Genomic DNA, 19,313 nt, shown 5'->3' with positions numbered 1-19,313 from the left:
TTTAAGATGGGCTGATGAAATGCAATCGGCCTGAAACATTGACTCTGTCCAAAAGCCAACTGAGTGTTCTCTGAATTTATTCCAGGTTTTCAGAATCTGCAGCCTCACTGCATTTGAGCTGCCCTTTGAAACTTGTATTCCGGTCTATGTAAATAACATGTGGCATTCCCCCATAGTTCCCACAGCCATATGATTAATTGAAGGGGAGAGTCTAAAACATCTGGCTGCTGGATAAACAGATGTATAAAGAACTATATCTCATCCCTCAAAAAATCTGCTTTCCTTAGAGGGTAGTGGAATGGATTCACCAAACTTTCCTTGGCCAGAAAGAGTGGACTAGACTCGTATTCTCTAGATTTTAGGAGAATGTGAAGAAATCTCATTGAATCTTACAAAATTCTTATAGGATTCCTTGGGGTAAATGCAGGGAAAATCTTTTCTGACTGAGGAGTCTAATATTTGGATCACTTTCTCAAAGTAAGGAACAGGCCATGTAAGACTGCGATAAGAAATTGCTTCACTCAGAGGGTGGTGGGGGTTCAGACATTGAAAACAAAACAAACTGTGCACGTTGGAAATAAAAGCAAAAAAATGCTGGAGATACGCAACAGATTAGACAGCATCTGTAAGGGTAGAAATTGTGTAAATGTTTTAGCTCAGTCACCCTTCAGTGCAAGCAGAAGAGTGAGAAACTAACTTGCTTTCAGCTGCAGAGATGGAGTGGGGACAATGCAAAGAGATCTTCTGAGATTGAGTGAAGATCAGGGTTGTCCACTCTTCATCGCAGAACATGGAGCAGACTCTTTGGAATATGAAGCCTGATTCAGCAGTAAAACTCCCAATGTACTGTCCCAAACTAATCTCATTCAAATACTTCATTAACACCACAGTGGTGTAGTGGTTAGCATGACACTAATACAGCTCGGGGCATTGGAGTTGGGAGTTCAATTCCAGCGTCCTCTGTAAGAAGTTTGTACATCTTTCCAGAGAGCACGTGTGTTTCCCCCAGCACTTGGGTTTCCCCCTGGTGCTCTGGTTTCCTCCAACTGTCCAAAGATGTACCAGTTAGTGGGTTAATTGGTCATTGTACATTGCCCTATGATTAGGCTAGGGTTAAAATAGATGGGTGGCTGGGTGAAGCATCATGTTGGACAGGAGGGGCTTGCTCCAGGTTGTATCCCTAAATAAAATAACTAAAATCCCCCCAGATTCTAAACATGAGATTTTGCAGATGCTGTATAACGTGAGCAACTCACACAAAATGCCGGATGAGTTCCACAAGTCAGGCGGCATCTATGAAGGGGAATAAACACTTGAGGTTTTGAACCGAGACCCGTTATCAGGATTGGTGAGTTGTCTCAGCCTGAAACGTTGATAATTTATGCCCCTCCATAGACGCTGCCTGCCTTGCGAAGCCCCTCTAGCGTTTTGAGTGAGTTGCTCAGGTCCAATCCAATGCGCCATTGAAAACAGAGTTCAATGTATTTCCAAATGTTAATGTGAACATGGAACATGGGAGCAGTGCAGCAAACGGTCATTGGTGCAGAGAATTGGTCTCGGGTTTGATGAATGGTGGGGAAAGCTTGAAAGAGTAGACGGTCTTCTGCTCCTGATTTTTACGTTCTCATTTATTGCAACGTGCAATTTGTAATTAACAGGAAATCAGCGACTCTGAGATTCTGGAGCTTGTTCACAGCGCATTGGGCCGTATGACAGTGGTGAGGCAGACCTTCCCCACCTCCAAGGACCCAAACCGCAGGTGTATGAGAAACAACCACCGGATCTCCTCTCTGCTGTGCGACCCACAGGAAGGCTACCTGCAGACACTACAGGTGTGTATGTGACACAGGTGTATGACACAGTCGGTGGAGCCTCTGTTGTTGTCTGAATGTTGTGAAGCAATTCTCCATTCAAACCATTGAAAAATTAATGAGGCTCCTCATTCCCTGAGATCTATTGGGCTGAGGTGCCTGTGAATAATATCAGTTGCTATGTCACCATGTGAAACGTGGAAACACTTTGAGCAGTTTGAGAGAGGTGCTAGTGACTGTTGTGTGAGGGGGTGGATGACAGAGAGGTGCCATTGTCTGTCAGATGGGAAAGTGACAGCATCTAACAGGTGAAATGGTAACAGTGCCTGTCATCAGAGGAGGTGACAGCATCTGTCACATAGATCAGTGACTGATACCTTTAAATGGGGATATTACTAATCTGGGCTAAAGTATTAACATCAAGAATGAGATTAAAAGAAACTTTAAATCCTAATTTCTTCCATTATTCGACAGAAATTTTGTTAATACTTTTATAAAATATGCTTTCAAGTCAGTCCATCTTGAATGGTGGAAAGCTCGTGGTATTAACACCCCCACCCCAAGCTCTCTGTCTGATTGTGAAGTACACCCCTGGTTATAGGGAGCCTGGTCTTCCTCCTGTGTGATCCTGGATACTGTACAGATGGATTGAAGGTTACTGGGAAGTAAAAGAGAGATGAAATTTCTAAGGGAGCAGGCAGTCCTAGTCAATCTAAAATTAAACATTTGGAATGACATAATGCATGCATTATCACACTCACCCTCACAAATGCCTACACACACGAATGTACACTAGTGGGCCAACACACATACAAACTTACACATGCATGCATGCACACGCAATCACAGATATACGTACGGATATTCTCAGCTTCACTAATAAACATATGAATGTACACACACACACACACACACACACACTACAAGTTTTCACTCATACTAGTGTGCATACACATTCTAGGCAGCATCTCTAGGAAGAAGTACAGTTGACGTTTTGGGCCGAGACCCTTCATCAGGACGAAGGGTCTCGGCCCAAAACGTCAACTGTACCTCTTCCTAGAGATGCTGCCTGGCCTGCTGCGTTCACCAGCAACTTTTATGTGTGTTGCTTGAAATTCCAGCATCTGCAGATTTCCTCGTGTTTGCATACACTTTCTCACAGGATTAGATTGGATTCACTTTATTTGTCACACGTACATCAAAACATGCAGCGAAATGCTTTGTGTGCATCAAATCAAATGAGTGAGAATTGTTCCGTGCCACCCGCAGGTGTCGCCATGCTTCTGGCACCAACATAGCATGCCTGCAACTCACTAACGCTAACCGTAGTTCTTTGGAATGTGAAAGGAAACCGGAACACCGAGGGAAAACCCATGTGGTCACACAGAGAACGTACGAACTCCTTACAGGCAGTGGCGGGAATTGAACCCGTGTCAGTGATTGCCGAAGCTGTAATAGCATTAAGCCAACCACGAGACCACTGTGTTGCCCTTCTCAAATCCATGTCATCTGTCTAACATGCATTCATGTGTGTGTGCACTGTCTCAGATAGTGATAGTCACCTTCTCATCCACACAGATTTCAGACTCTCTTGCACACACACCTCCTGTTCCTCAGAAATTGGACAAAGACTGCATAGTAGTTGCAGCCAAAATGAAGTCCGTGCCCAGAATTCTTTTGGTTCCTCAAGGGTGAGCAAAAAAAAGAAATCAAAACGTGATGGACTAACAAACCTATTAGTCGATGGTTTACGTGCACCTGATGCCTATTGTGGATTGAACTCAGTGTATGGGGTATCAGATGGTCGGATTATTATGAAGGTTGATGGTCATATGTTGGGAAGAGTTGATGGTCAGTGAGTGAGAGGAATGGGTGATTGAGGAATAGTTGCAGTTTAGTTATCAATGGATGGAGAAGGTTTCAGTGTTGATCAATGGGTTGGGTAGGATATCCTAGCTATCAATGAGTTTGCGAGTGTCAGTGTAGGTGAGGGGTTTGGATGGTCAATGGGTTGGACAGTCTGGTGAAGGGCATGAGCTATGGTGTAGGCCCTTCCTGCTGATGGGGAAAAGCTCCTGCAGGAGATAAAGTAGGTAAATAAAATAACAAGACTTCCCGGGTTAAGGGAAGTCAGGAAGTCTCCCTGTAAATTGGACAGCCACACAATAAGTTTGTGACTGGCATCAGATGTGCTTTAGTTCATCACAACATGATTTCACCTGGCAGCAGTCCTGACTACCATTACGCCAGGGATAACATCATTGCAATCATTGCATGAACATCTGAGGCAGAAATTGGCAGAACAATCCCTGATGTGAAAGGCCTGGTGGATTTTCCAGAAAGGCATGATTTAAGTTAGTACTTGGTCAACTTTTGTCACAGTTACTGAGTTACAGTTAGAAACTTTTGCTTGCATGCCATTGAGACAGATCATTCCACACCTATGGTCCTACAAAAGGGGGAAAAGGTATTACAGTTACAGAGGAAATGTGGTGCAGGTCTACAAATAGAGTACAAGGGCCATAATGGGATAGACTGAGAGATGACGAGTTCACCATTATTATACAAGAGGTTCATTCAGGAGTTTTATAGCAGTGGGACAGAAGATTGAGCTGGGCAGAATCAGAATCTGAATCAGGTTTAAAATCACTTAAAATGATATACGTCAAATATTTGTTGTTTTGTGGCAGAGTACAGTGCAATTCAAAAGAATTACTATAAATTACAATAAGAAATATACAAAAAAAATTAGATAAGTAATACAAAAAGAGAGTAAAAATAGTGAGGTAATGTTCATGGGTCTGTTCATGGTCTGCTTAGAAATCTAGTGGAGGAGGGGAAGCAGCTGTTCCTAAAACATTGAGTGTGTACCTTCAGGCCCCTGTTCCTCCCCTCTGATGGTAGTGATAAGAAGAGAGCATGTTCTGGGCAATGAGGTGACGGTATGCAGTTCTCAAGCTTGAAGAACTGTGTGACCCTGTGGTGCCTTGGGACACATTGATTTTCCTCTCTGTAGCTCTATAAAAGGCAGGGCTGCACAACCCAATTTCTCAGCAGCTCCCTCTTTAAAAATGCTCTAGAAGTGTGATTTGCTCATTCTTAATAAGTACTTGATGCACCCATTCCCGTCAACATTTAAATGCAGATAACACCTGTTATTTCATCCTCTTTCATTTGAACGACAGGATGCTGCATCCTTTGAAAAGAAACAAGCATGTACTTGCACTGGATGATTTCAATGAACCTGTCGACAGGCTGGTGATAGGCATCTCGTTTCTTTGTCACCTAATGTCAGTCAACATTGCTGGTTCATTTATTGATGTATATGGATGAGATTAACGAAAGCTTCTCACTGAGACATCCCTTTCCCAACCATTTCACCTCATCTGTCAGACAACTTTTTAAAATAATTTTCATGCAAATAAATCTTCCCCTGAATCTTGCAGAATGGTAATCCTCTTTGATGTGATCAGGCTGATCCACTCCATGCTAATTCACTCAGATCTAACTACTCTCAAGAATTTGGAACAGTTTCCATGTTTGGGATAGCTTCCTGTCTGGTGTTATTGTTTTGGAACTGTTTTACAATTTTTTGTGTTATGATCCAAACTGATGACATTGCTTGCCAGCGGTACCAAAGGTAAAAATGCATTCACATTTCTGGAGAATAGAATAGAATCCATTACCAGCAAACACACCTGGAAGCTTGGCATTACACCTGTACATGCATGTACTTGTACATATGACAATAAACTCAAAGTTAACTTATGACTTCACAAAGTTAGTTTAAATTCCATCCCACCTTCACCATGAACAATGCATATGGAATCCACCTCTTCCAAAGTTCCAGGAAGAACTGCTACTTATTCCTATAACCTCCAATTACGAGTGTGGTTCCAGATAATTGATGTAAGAGGGGCACTCGTCAGTCATGCTTCCACTGAAGATTTATAAGAGCTTGTAAACTCAGAATTTAATTCCACTCCTTTTTGGGAAGTCCAAGAAAACTCCCACATCTGAAGGAAGGTAAAACAATTACAGCTCAATGATTATAAATAGTCACGACGTTAAAGTGGGTTGGAAGGAAGGTTATTTTGATCCATTACTGTAAAGTGCATGTGGGCCTAAGTATTGATCCATAAGCACAATTTGCTCATTCATTATCAATACCTAATTGTATGATTAATGGGGACGTGAGCAGAATTTATTCTGCTCCCTCAATTGAGAGGCAGCATTCATTGAGCAATCCACCTTTGACACCCAATCAATAGATTAGCCTTGGTCTGCAGAATGTCAGCTGACTAAAAAAAATGTTGACTCAGGAAGATGAGAAAATGAATGGACAGAATAAAAAATGAATCAAAGTGTTTGCATGTAAAGAGCAAAAACCTCTGATCAACAATCCTCAAAACTGGGTGCGTTTAGGATAAGGAATGGTTGAAATTAGTTGCGTCTGAGTAATTGTAGTTGTATCCCTTTGTGCGACAGATATCCAACCTTTACCTGTATGATAGTGTCCTGTTATTGGCTGGAGCCTTCCACAGGAAACTAGAGGACCGGAAATGGCACAGCATGGCAAGTCTGAACTGCATGAGGAAGTCCACCAAGTCCTGGAATGGAGGAAGATCCATGCTGGACACTATTCGAAATGTAAGAGAAGCTGAATATATGTGAGAGTGTTGGAAAAGCATAGCAAGTAGAAGGAAACTAGCGATTGTGAATTCCTGATTATTAATAATAATAATAATAATGAACTTTGGAACATGATGAGGTTATACATTGCCCCGATGGTAATGTCTACAACTGGTATCATCCCAAAGGCACTACACAATAGCATCAAACAATTAGGCCTACACAGTAATATCTGTGTAAGTCTTCAGAAAGCACCACTAGAATAGTCCGAAAGTTCCTATCAATTGAGAAATGAAAGCACAAAATACTCTGCAGATGCTGGGGTCAAAGTGACACTCACAACACGCTGGAGGAACTCAGCAGGTCGGGCAGCATCCGTGGAAATGAACAGTCAACGTTTCGGGCTGGAACCCTTCATCCTGACGAAGGGTTCCGGCCCAAAACGTTGACTGTTCGTTTCCACGGATGCTGCCCGACCTGCTGAATTGAGAAATGAGTGTGCTTGGCTATACCTGCACCTCAGGTTTTACCAGCTCGAGCTGCGAAAAAAATAATCTCTGAGTCCTCTATGGTTCTGTCTAGCTTTAAACCCGCTCTCTGATTTACTGAACCGGATGAAAATTGGGTATCAAAACAGTAAAAATGAAATCAGGATCAGGTTTATTACCACCGGCATATGTCATGAAATTTGTTAACTTAGCAGCAGCAGTTCAATGCAATACATAATATAGAAGAAAAGTAATAATAACAACAATAATAAATAAATAAATAAACCAATTGTAGTGTACGTATATTGAATAGATTAAAAATCATGCCAAAAAAAACCAGAAATAATATATATTAAAAAAGCGAGGTAACGTTCACAGGAAATGGCCTATACCTTAATAGACCTTCTATACATGAATGATTTGAAATTATATGCTCCTTCATCAGTTAAGTTAAAGCAATTAATTCAAATAGTAGAGCTATTTTTGAAAGATATAAATATGAACTTTGGACTGGATAAATGCAGAACATTAAACATAAAGAAAGGTGCAATAGAGCTAATAGAATACAAAGCAGAGCAGCAGTGTACAATACAACCGATGGATGAATGTGAAACACATAAGTATTCGGGATATCAACAAGGAAATAAAACAGACCATAGTGCAATAAAGGAAAAACTTTTGACAGAATTTACTGCAAGGCTTAAGAAAACCTGCCAAACAGAGCTCAATAGTAAAAATATAACAAAGGCAATAAACACTTTCGCTATACCTATATTAGTGCATTCTTTTGACGTAATATCTTGGTCCGAAACCGATCTGGAAAATTTACAAAGAGAAATAACTGAAATGGTAAATTACTACCTAAGACAGAACGGGGAGGAGGAATAACGGACATTAAAAATCTATGCAACAGCCAGATAAAACTTCTAAGGATATAATTTCTTTTTTTTTTGCGTTTTCTTTACATTTATTTTATAACCTGATATTTTCCCAAAGTCATCCAACAGTGTAAACAATCCTATAAATGATTTTTCTGATTCACTCAGATAGACCAAAACATCATCTGCGAATAACGCCACTTTCTGTTCAATCCCTGCCACCTTGATACCTTTTACGATTTCGCTCTGTCTTATTAGTTGGGCAAATGGTTCAATATATAGCGCAAAAAGGAGAGGAGAAATTGGGCATCCCTGTCTAGTGCCTCTCTCTAAAATGAAGGAGTCAGAGAGGTCCCCATTTATCTTAATTCGGGCTGTAGGGCTGTCATATAGAGTCTGAATTACTTTAATAAACCTTTCTTGAAAGCCGAATCTTCCTAACACTCTGTATAGGAATGCCCAACTAACCAAATCAAAAGCTTTCTCAGCGTCCAATCCTACTACCATTGTCTCTGTCTCGTTCTTATTAACCCGTTCTAATATGTGCAGAGTTCTCCTTATGTTGTCCTGTGTTTGTCTTTGTTGAATAAATCCAGTCTGGTCTAAATGGATTAGGCCTTAATGACACGGGAGAAACATCACCAGTGATTTTATGGGATACATTGAAAGCTGTACTGAGAGGGAAAATTATTTCCATTACTACTCACATGAAAAAAATCAATGCACAAAAATTAGCAGACCTTCAAGGAAAATTAAAACAACTTCAAGTTGTAGATAGCAACAAAAGTAATTCAAATCAAAAACAGGAAATTAGGAAATTGCAAAGTGAAATTGATGATATTTATACGTTGGAAACTCAAAGAAATTTTCTTTACCTGAGACTAAAGAATTATGAAGTAGGAGGTAAATCAGCTAGATTATTAGCATATAAATTACGAAAACAACAAGCAGACAATACAATTCATAAAATAAAGAATCCAAAGACAAAGCTTGTGGAGAGTACAATAGGGAAAATTCAAGAGAGTTTTGAAACATATTATCGAGAGCTGTACTCCCAACCCCGGGCCCCCCATGAGCCCTATATAGACAGTGTATTGAATTTTTTAGATCTACCTAAACTTACAGATTTACAAAATGAAAGTTTATTAGAACCAGTAACTGTCAAAGAACTGAACGTGGCCATCTCTAGGTTAAAGGCTGGAAAGTCCCCGGGTTCTGATGGGTTTACCTCAGAGTGGTACAAGTCCCTGAAGACACAGTTAGCCCCATTACTACTTAACACCTTTAATTGGATCTTGCAGAGAGGAGAAACTCCACCTTCCTGGAGAGAAGCGATTATTTCAGTTATTCCTAAAGAGGGTAAAGATAAACTAGAATGTGGCAATTATCGGCCAATTAGTGTTCTTAATTTAGATTACAAACTATTTACATCTATATTAGCGCGCAGATTGGAAAAGCTTTTACCTGGCCTAATCTATTTAGACCAGACTGGATTTATTCAACTAAGGATATAATTTCATCACCGAAAACAGCAATCAGCACTCCATGCCAGCATATGCTATTCTGATAAGAAGTATACACCACTAAACTTAAATGAGAGCACAACCCAGAAAAATGACAAACTTATCACTATTGAAGAAAAAGTTAGCCAATAGAAGAGCATTACCCTCCATGGAAGACATCCCCACGATCTGAGCAGAATAGATGTCAACAAGGAAGCGTCAAATGCCTGGCTCGCAGTTGGACACCACTTCCCAGAAACAGAGGGGTTTCTTGTGGTAACACAGGACCAAGTGCTTAACACAAAAATTATCATAAATACATAATAAAAAAAACAACAAATGCAGAAAATGCCAAGAGAAACCAGAAACAATCCAACACATTACAAGATCCTGAAGCAGTTTAACACAATCTGATTACTTACACAGGCACAATCAAGTGGCAAACATCATTCATTAAAATCTTGCTTTAAATACAAACTCATAAAAGAAATCGCACCTCACTATAAATACAAGCCAGATCCAGTGTTAGAATCAGAAAGCCACAGATTACATTATGACCAATCCATTGTTACAGATAGGACAATCCATAATTACTGTCTGGATGTAATAATACAGGATAAACAAGCAAGAACAACTTATCTAATAGATATAGCCAGTACAAATACACAAAATTTACAGAGATCAATAAGTGAGTAACATCTGAATTGAAGACACCTGAGGAAATTGTAAGACTTTGGAACATGAACAGGGTATAAATTGTCCCAGTAGTAATATGTACAACTGGTATCATCCCAAAGTCACTACACAACAGCATTAAACAATTAGGCCTGCACAGCAAAATTTATGTAAATCTTCAGAAAGCCACAATATTAAACACCATTAGAAAAGTCCAAAAGTTCCTACCAATTGAGAAATGAGCATGCTTGGCTATGCCCGTACCTCAGGTTTTGCCAGCTTCAGCTGTGAAAAAATAAAATAATAATAACTTTATTCACATAGCACGTTTCATACATTAAGATACAGACTCAAAGTGTTTTACATAGATTGTGATGATGAATCAATATAGTCATAAAAATGTGAGACAAAACTAAAAATCACAAGACAAACATTATATAAAATAAAATGTAATTGAATAGACCAAATTATATAAATGTAATCGACATCAAAAGTCATTAAGTCATCCTATAAGTAGGCCAAATTTTTAAAAGTACGTTTTAAATTTTAATGAATAGTTCAATTTTGTGAATTATCAGAGTCCCACTCCTTCAATTTCCTTTCTCTTTATTAATCACCAGAAAATGGATGAATGACGCACTAAGCTCTTTCCATCCGTGATCCTCTACTCATTCTATTTATACCCACTTCACTTTCATTTGTCCCCCACCCCCTGTGCATCAGAATCTTCCTCTGTTTGAACTTCCGCTCTGAACCTTCCCTGGGGTACTAAATACAGTGAAGAGGTAGAGCATCCAGCCAAATCCCAACGTTACTCTGTGCCCCTTGTTAATGATAAAAAGCAGTTTGCTTTTTGTGCTCAGAAAACTTGTTATAGAGGAAATGAAATCATAGAATCTCATCATTATTTGGAGAACTAGACTGCTGAAAGCACTTCGGACAGAGAATGGATCTTTCACTTATTGTTAGTTCTGTGATAATCTGGTTAAAGTCTCAATAATAATATGAGTCACTCTGCTGTGAAGGAGACTTGTCAGTTCTGACATTAGTTGATGTTTTTCCAATGCACCTGGAGGATACCTATGCGCATACGGGAAGGACATACAAACCTCCTTACAGCAGACACTGGAATTGAACTCTAAACGCCGACACCCTGGGCTGTAATAGCAATGTGCTAACCACTACACTACCAGGGCACCTTGAACAGGTTTCTTATCAAGGGGAAATAGCTATTCTTCTGCCTCATGTTCCTTGTTTTTATCAAATCAAGTCTAACAGAGAGAATTTCATGCTTCTTCATAGAATGAGAAGGCTTTTTTTTCCAGAGGTCAAGTGCAAGAGGCGGCCAAATGGTCCATTAAAATGCCAACTCCTGGAAGAAGCTCTTTCTTGTCTTGTTTTGTGTTATCTCTTGTTTTCATGTCCTTATTTTGGGGTCTATGAAATAAAGTCATTTTACAATCTCCTTTCCCACTTTCTTTTAATTATAATACTTCAACTAATGCTCTTCTGCTTCATTACTGAATTTATATATACATGAACTTAATTGACTCATGGACCCTCACAGGAGAGCCACAGAGAAAGATACAGACATTGGAAATGAGATGCTATCGCAACATCTTGGGCATCTCACACTTGGACCAAATCCCAAATGAGCAGGTCCGCGAGACCATCCAGCACCACATTGGCCCCCATGAAGACCTTCTCACAACGGTGAAGAAAAGAAAGCTGAGGTTGTATGGCCGCGTAACAAGATCCAGTGGCATTGCAAAGACCATTCTACAAGGAACTGTGGAGGGGAAAAGACAGAGGAAAAGATGGGCGGACAACATTAAAGAATGGACAGGGAAAACATTTGTGGTGACCCAGGCTCTGGTACACAACCGCGACAGATGGAACAGACTGGTGCAAAGCTTGTCATGACGGCGCCCGGACAACTCTACCAGGAGTTAAGGGTGCAAGGCAAGGCAAGGCAGACTTAATTGGAGAGTAATCAATATCCTGGCTAGGATGGTCACTAATCTTACTCAGGAGGGCTTAAATTAGTTTGGCAGCAGGGTGGGAACCATAGCACGAAATCAGGAAGTGGAGGGATTGAGGGGCAAGTAGGTAGCATGACCAGTAAGAACAGGCAGGAGTAAGGTAATAGCTACAATGGGATGGACAGGTTGAAGTGTTTTAATACCAGGAGTATTGTGGTTAAGGGTCATGAATGTAGAGGATCCATTGGTAGGTGGAATTATGATATTGTGGCCCCAACAGAGACTGACTGAGAGAAGGACAGGAATGGATGCCTGATTTTCCCAAGTTTTAATGTTTTAGAAGAGATGGAGAAAGCAGTAAAGGTATGGTGGGTGCAGGAGGGGTTGATGTGGAGGTTGCACCATTAATCTGCACTCAAGGGAGACACAGTGGAGAACTCATCCACTGAGTCTAACTGGTTCTCAAAAATATGGAAGATGCAGTCACCCTAATGGGACTACATGACAGACCTCTTCCTCCCTCTCTTCCCCCCCCCCCACCCCAGATAACCACTGGGACAGTGGGTGATCAAACTTCAAGAGACAGTACTCTGTTAACAGTGTTGACATGTAGAGGGATCTAAGGGTCCAAACCCATAGCTCCTTGAAAGTGGTTATACAGGCTGATAGCTTGGTAAAGAAGGCATATGGCATGCTTGTCTGTAATAATTGAGGAATTGAGTTCAAGAGTTGGGAAATTAGGTTGCGGCTTTATAAAACTCTAGTTAGGCCACATCTGGAGCATTACATTAAGTTCTGGTTGCCCCATTGTAGGAAATATGTTGAGATGTTAGAGGAGGTTCAGAAGAGGTTTAACATGCTGCCTGCATTGGGGAGTATTAGCTGTAAAGAGAGTGTGGACAAACTTGGAATGTTTTCTCTAGTGCATGGGATGTCTGATAGAAGGTTATAAGATTATGAAAGGCATGGGTAGAGCAGACAGCTAATATCTATCTGACAGGGTTGAAATGTCAAACTTCAAATGGCATGCGCTTAATGTGAGAGGAGGTAAGTTCAGGGAGATGTTCAGGGCAAGTTTACTAACGGTGGGTGGTGGATGCCTGGAAAGTACTGACTGGAATTATGATGGCGACAAATACAACAGAGGTGTTCGAGAGCCTCTTAGATGGGCACATGAATTTGCGGGAAATGGAAGGATACAGCCACTGTGTAGGCAAAAGGTATTAGTTGAGTTGGGCATTTGATTACTAATTTAATTAGCTTGGCTACATTGAGAGCCAGAGGGCCTGTTCCATTCTGTACTGCTCTTACTCTTACTCTTCTAAAGAACGATTATGATTAGTTTCTAAGGTATAAATGTGATCAGCCTATAGGATTCTTTGACAAGTTGCAAGCTTCCTAATGTTCTAATGAGAATCTAAAATGGTCCAATAGTGGAATTCTTTGCTGACCTTTTTCCAACATTTGTGAATCCTACAAATGAATCCTACATTTATGTGCTTATAAAGCAACAGTTCGTTAATTTTGATCTGCTCCACCAAGATACGAATCTAAATTATACACTAGTAAACCAAGACCATGAAGGGATGGGAGGGGAGTAAGACAAAGGAACATCTCAGACTGCTTCCCAGAGGAAAATTAGATTAGCGAGCTCCAATGTCCAAGATCCTGATGTCCAAGGTTACGGTGACAAACAAAGAGAGATTTTTCACCTCTTGTAACGTGTGTGCTTAGTTAGTTGCCCTCTTTCAGAAATACAACAGCTTTCGGAAGACAAATCAGACTGTAAGTGACAGATTTTATGTGTAATCACAGATGATTGGATAGCAGGCCATGTAGGCACGTTGGTGCGCTTATTACCAACGTGTCCTCATAATTATGCAATTACCAACCCATGCCAATTACTGCTTCAGCCACGAATGAATCAGAATTTATTGTTTGCTTGTGAAAGCCAGCTTGCAGAAATTTCAATATTTTAGTGCACCTCTCATTTTGTGACATAAATACTAACCACATCCCAGAGTCCCATCCACAAGTAGCAATGTCATCATCTCATTCAGTTTTGAACACAAAATCCTGATGCACAAAAACATTTTCAATTTATTCTCGTTATACAGGATATTGTAGGGTAATATGAGGGATGGAAATATATACATAATTCAGAATCAGAATCAGGTTTATTATCACCAGCATGTGATGTGAAATTTGTTAACCGAGCAGCAGCAGTTCAATGCAATACATAATCTAGCAGAGAAATAATAATAATAAATAAAATTAAAATAATAATAAATAAACAAGTAAATCAATTATGTATATTGAATAAATGTTAAAAAACATGGAAAATCAGAAATACTGTATATTTTTTAAAAAGTGAGGTAGTATCCAAAGATTCAATATCCATTTAGGAACCGGATGGCGGAGGGGAAGAAGCTGTTACTGAATCACTGTGTGTGTGTCTTCAGGCTTCTGTACCTCCTGTCTGATTGTAACAGTGAGAAAAGCGCATGCCCTGGGTGCTGGACGTCCTTATTAAAGGATGCAGCCTTTCTGAGACACCAATCCCTGAAGATATCCTAGGTACATTGTAGGCTAGTACCCAAGATGGAGCTGACTGGATTTACAACCCTCTGCAGCTTCTTGCAGTCCTGTGCAGCAGCCCCTTCATACCAGACAGTGATACAGTCTGTCAGAATGCTCTCCACGGTACAAGTATAGAAGTTTTTGAGTGTATTTGTGTCACCTGCCAAATCTCTTCAAACTCCTAATAAAGTATAGCCACTGTCTTGCCTACTTTATAACTACATTAATATGTTGGGACCAGGTTAGATCCTAAGAGATCTTGACACCGAGGAACTTGAAGCTGCTCACTCTCTCCACTTCTGATTCCCCTATGAGGATTGGTATGTGGTTCTTTGTCTTACCCTTCCTGAAGTCCACAATCAGCTCTTTCGTCTTACTGACATTGAGTGCCAGGTTGTTGCTGTGGCACCACACCACTAGTTGGCATATCTCACTCCTGTACGCCCTCTCGTCATCACCTGAGATTCGACCAACAATGGTTGTATCATCAGCAAATTTATAGATGGTGCTTGAGCTGTGCCTAGCCACACACTCATGTGTATATAGAGAGTAGAGCAGTGGGCTAAGCACACACCCTTGAGGTGCGCCAGTGTTGATCGTCAGCGAGGAGGATATGTTATCACCAATCCGCACAGATTGTGGTCTTCCAGTTAAGAAGTCGACAGTCCAATTGCAGAGGGAGGTACAGAGGCCCAGTGTGTGAACTTCTCAATCAGGATCGTGGGAAAGATGGTATTAAATGCTGAGCTATAGTTGATGAACAGTATCCTGTCGTAGGTGTTTGTGTTGTCCAGGTGGTCTAAAGCCGTGTGGAGAGCCATTGAGATTGAGTCTGCTGTTGACCTATTGTGGCAATAGGCAAATTGCAATGGGTCCAGGTCCTTGCTGAGGCAGGAGTTCATTCTAGTCATGATCAACCTCTCAAAGCATTTCATCACTGTCGATGTGAGTGCTACTGGGCGATAGTCATTAAGGCAGCCCACATTATTCTTCTTAGGCACTGGTATAATTGTTGCCTTTTTGAAGCAAGTGGGAATGTCTGACCATAGCAGTGAGAGGTTGAAAATATCCTTGAGTGTTCACACTAGTTGGTTGGCACAGGTTTTCAGAGCTATACCAGATACTCCATCGGGACCTTCCATCTTTTGAGGGTTCACTCACTTTAAAGACAGCCTAACATCGGCCTCTGAGACAGAGATCACAGGGTCATCAGGTGCAGCAGGGATCTTCACAGCTGTAGTAGTGTTCTCCCTTTCAAAGCGTGCATAGAAGGCGTTGAGTTTATCTGGTAGTGAAGCATCGCTGCCATTCATGCTGTTGGGTTTTGCTTTGTAGCAAGTAATGTCTTGCAGTCCCTGCCAGAGTTGCCATGCATCCAATGTCACCTCCAACCTCATTCAAAATTGTCTCTTCACCTTTGAAATAGCCCTCCGCAAATCATACCTGGTTTTCTGGTATAGGCCTGGGTTGCCAGACTTGAATGCCACAGATCTGACCTTCAGCAGACGACGTACCTCCTGGTTCATCCATGGATTTTGGTTTGAGAATGTATAGCATGTCTTTGTGGGCACACACTCATCCACACAGGTTTTCGACAATAGGTGCCGGAGTAAGCCATTCGGCCCTTCGAGCCAGCACCACCATTCACTGTGATCATGGCTGATCATCCACAATCAGTACCCCGTTTTAGTGAAGTCGGTAACAACTGCAGCATACTCATCTAGGAAGCAAAGTATTGCAGACCCTGTCTGGGTCCCTGAGTTGGGGTTCACTTTAAGAGATTGGTCTGACATGATGATGTAACAATGTGAAGTTTTTTTTTGTTACACCTTTTGTTCTGTACTTGTTTGACAATAAAGGAATTGTTAGTTTCCCTTGAATCTAAAACACCTCTGCCATGTCATTTACTAAAACCTAAAATATAATATTAAAATGAACACCTATGTTCACTGTAACAATGATTACAGGAGTACAGGAGTTAGGTATGCCAACTAGTGGAATGGTGCCACAGCAACAACCTGGCACTCAATGTCAGTAAGACAAAAGAGCTGATACTGGACTTCAGGAAGGATAAGACAAAGGAACACATACCAATCCTCATAGAGGGATCAGAAGTGGAGAGAGTGAGCAGCTTCAAGTTCCTTGGTGTCAAGAACTCTCAGGATCTAACCTGGTCCCAACATATTGATGTAGTTATAAAGTAGGCAAGACAGTGGCTATACTTTATTATAAGTTTGAAGAGATTTGTCATGTGAACAAATACACTCAAAAACTCCTATAATTGTACCGTGGAGAGCATTCTGACAGGCTGTATCACTATCTGGTATGGAAGGGCTACTGCACAGGACTGAAAGAAGCTGCAGAAGGTTGTAAATCTAGTCAGCTTCATCTTGGGCACTAGCCTACAAAGTACCCAGGGCATCTTTAAGGAGCGGTGTCTCAGAAAGGCAGCGTCCATTATTAAGGACCTCCAGCACCCAGGGCATGCCCTTTTCTCACTGTTACCATCAGGTAGGAGATACAGAAGCCTGAAGGCAGACACTCAGCGAATCAGGAACAGCTTCTTCCCCTCTGCTATCTGATTCCTAAATGGACATTGAAGCTTTGGACACTACCTCATTTTTTAAAAATATACAGTATTTCTGTTTTTGCACGATTTTTAAAATCTATTCAATATACACAATTGATTTACTTGTTTATTTATTTTTTTCTCTCTCTGCTAGATTATGTATTGCATTGAACTGCTGCTGCTAAGTTAACAAATTTCACGTCAGATGCCAATGATAATAAATCTGATTCTGAATCTGAGATGTACTTAATCTGTGATTAATATAGTTCAGTGATAGTATATCTCTGAATTTTCAAAATTGCAAGCAGCTTGATTTCAAGAGAAATTTTGAGGAACAACAGTGTTTGGTTTTCTGAAAATGTGTGTTTTGATTCCCTTACAAGAACATTATTCCAGTGTAACCAATGCGCCTCTCAAAATACATAGAAAACAAGTCACATAAACGAGAACGAAACAAAAGACTGATGATAGAGACAGAAAAAATCCTCGAAATGCTCAGTAAGTCAGTCAGCATCTATGAAAAGGGAAAAACAGAATTAATGTTTCAGGCCAATGAACTTGCATTTGATCTAGATCATTTAAGATTTGCTATGATGGGAGTGAAAGAGAGCTGGTAAAATGCACGTATTATTTTATAGGCCATTTTTCATGAACACTGTATGTCCTGATGCAATTTACAACCAATAAAGTATAGCCATTATTATAATCCTCGTGAACGTATGCACATCAGGACCCCAGCAATACATAGATAAATTACCAGATAATCTATTTCAGTGTTATAGGTTAAGAGAAAAAATGCTGGCTAAGATGTATTATATTGTTCAGAAAGATGACTTACTGGAACTGATTTCACTCATTACAGTTCATATAATAGCAACTGAGTGGATCTATCTGAATTCTTTTTAATCAGTTAAAAAATCAAATTGAAACCTAAACTAAGAGCTTAGTGTGCAGAAAAGGGATTTTTGACTAGTCTATGCTAGCTCTTTAATAGAACAATCCTGTACTAATCTCATCTCATTTCTCTCTCCATGGATGCAAATGGATGGATTTGATTCAATCAATTGGATTATATGTTGTAATGTTGGAAAATTATTTTGTTGAGATTCTGCACGCAAGGACTTATTATAAAATAATTTTGATTGAGTGCAGTTATAAGATTCAGAGCAGCCTGTTAAAGTTGTCATTTTCATCACCCTCTCCAGGCTCAGAATTATTCAAGAACAATAAATTGTGTAAAGCATTGATGATCAGTGCATCAAATGAGGGTCTTTTGGGTAGAGTAGCAGCTATATGAAGTTGGAATATTCCATCATAAATATGATATCCTGATGCAGGGTCCTGACCCGAAATGTTGACCATCCCTCTGCCTACACTGATGCTGCCTGACCCACTAAGTACCACAGCAATTTGTGTTTTTTATTTACTGCTGATCATAGCATCTATCATCTCCTGTGTCTTGACCTATTGTGTCTTCTGCTTCCCTTTAGGGCAAAATTACGGGTCTAACTGGAACCATGGCTTTTGCAGATGGAGTATCTAACACCAATATTAATTTTGAGATCCTTGGCACCAGTTACAGTGAAACATTTGGAAAAGATGTTCGAAGGGTAAGTACATATTTCTGTTTCTCCTTTTCTGTTTGCACAACATGGTTTGGAATGGTGCATGAGCAAATAAAGTATAAACTTCACAAACTAGATTCTAGTCTGATAGGTGTCAGCCAATGCTATTTCTTCTGCTTAGAAAATGTTGTCCCTCTCTGCTGGTTTTAATGAGTCATGCTATTTTCAAGATCTGCTTGTAATAATCTCCCCTAATACTTGTTAAGATTTGAGTTTTTTTTGCATGTTACCATCTGGAAGCTCTGTTGCACCACTCATCTGTGGAATAAACACTATTCTAAGTGAAACAACTTACTGACCCACAGAACATGTGGAGAAAATGATTGATTGACAGGGAAACTGCTGAAGAAGTTGCAACCTGAGAGATTAAAGGAAGAAAGCACAAACTTGTAATAGTGCAGTATCTTTATGTCCCGCTGGTGTACTCAAGCTGCTTCATTATCTCTGTAGCATAGTCAGTTGTGTTATACAGACATACAGCAGGCAACCTGAATATAGCAAACTCCCTGAAAATGCTGTGAAATAAATAAGCAATGAGTCTTTTTGAATGAAGAATAATCATGTCAAGAAC

General features: G+C 40.3%; 1 protein-coding gene across 1 annotated transcript in view; it reads left to right on the top strand.

Annotated features, from left to right (window-relative positions):
* Nucleotides 1–19,313, top strand: part of LOC134358184 (glutamate receptor ionotropic, delta-1-like) — a 901,838-nt gene that overhangs the window by 730,922 nt on the left and 151,603 nt on the right. Inside the window, exons 6-8 of the mRNA XM_063070179.1 lie at nucleotides 1,659–1,832; nucleotides 6,300–6,461; nucleotides 18,608–18,727. Of these exons, the coding sequence (XP_062926249.1) occupies nucleotides 1,659–1,832; nucleotides 6,300–6,461; nucleotides 18,608–18,727 (456 nt within the window). The remainder of the gene's footprint in view (nucleotides 1–1,658; nucleotides 1,833–6,299; nucleotides 6,462–18,607; nucleotides 18,728–19,313) is intronic.

Source organism: Mobula hypostoma, chromosome 18 (genome assembly GCF_963921235.1).
Source record: "Mobula hypostoma chromosome 18, sMobHyp1.1, whole genome shotgun sequence".
NCBI classification, from domain to species: domain Eukaryota; kingdom Metazoa; phylum Chordata; class Chondrichthyes; order Myliobatiformes; family Myliobatidae; genus Mobula; species Mobula hypostoma.
The sequence above is the reverse complement of the archived record's forward strand: the minus strand, read 5'-3'. Positions and strand labels throughout refer to the sequence as shown.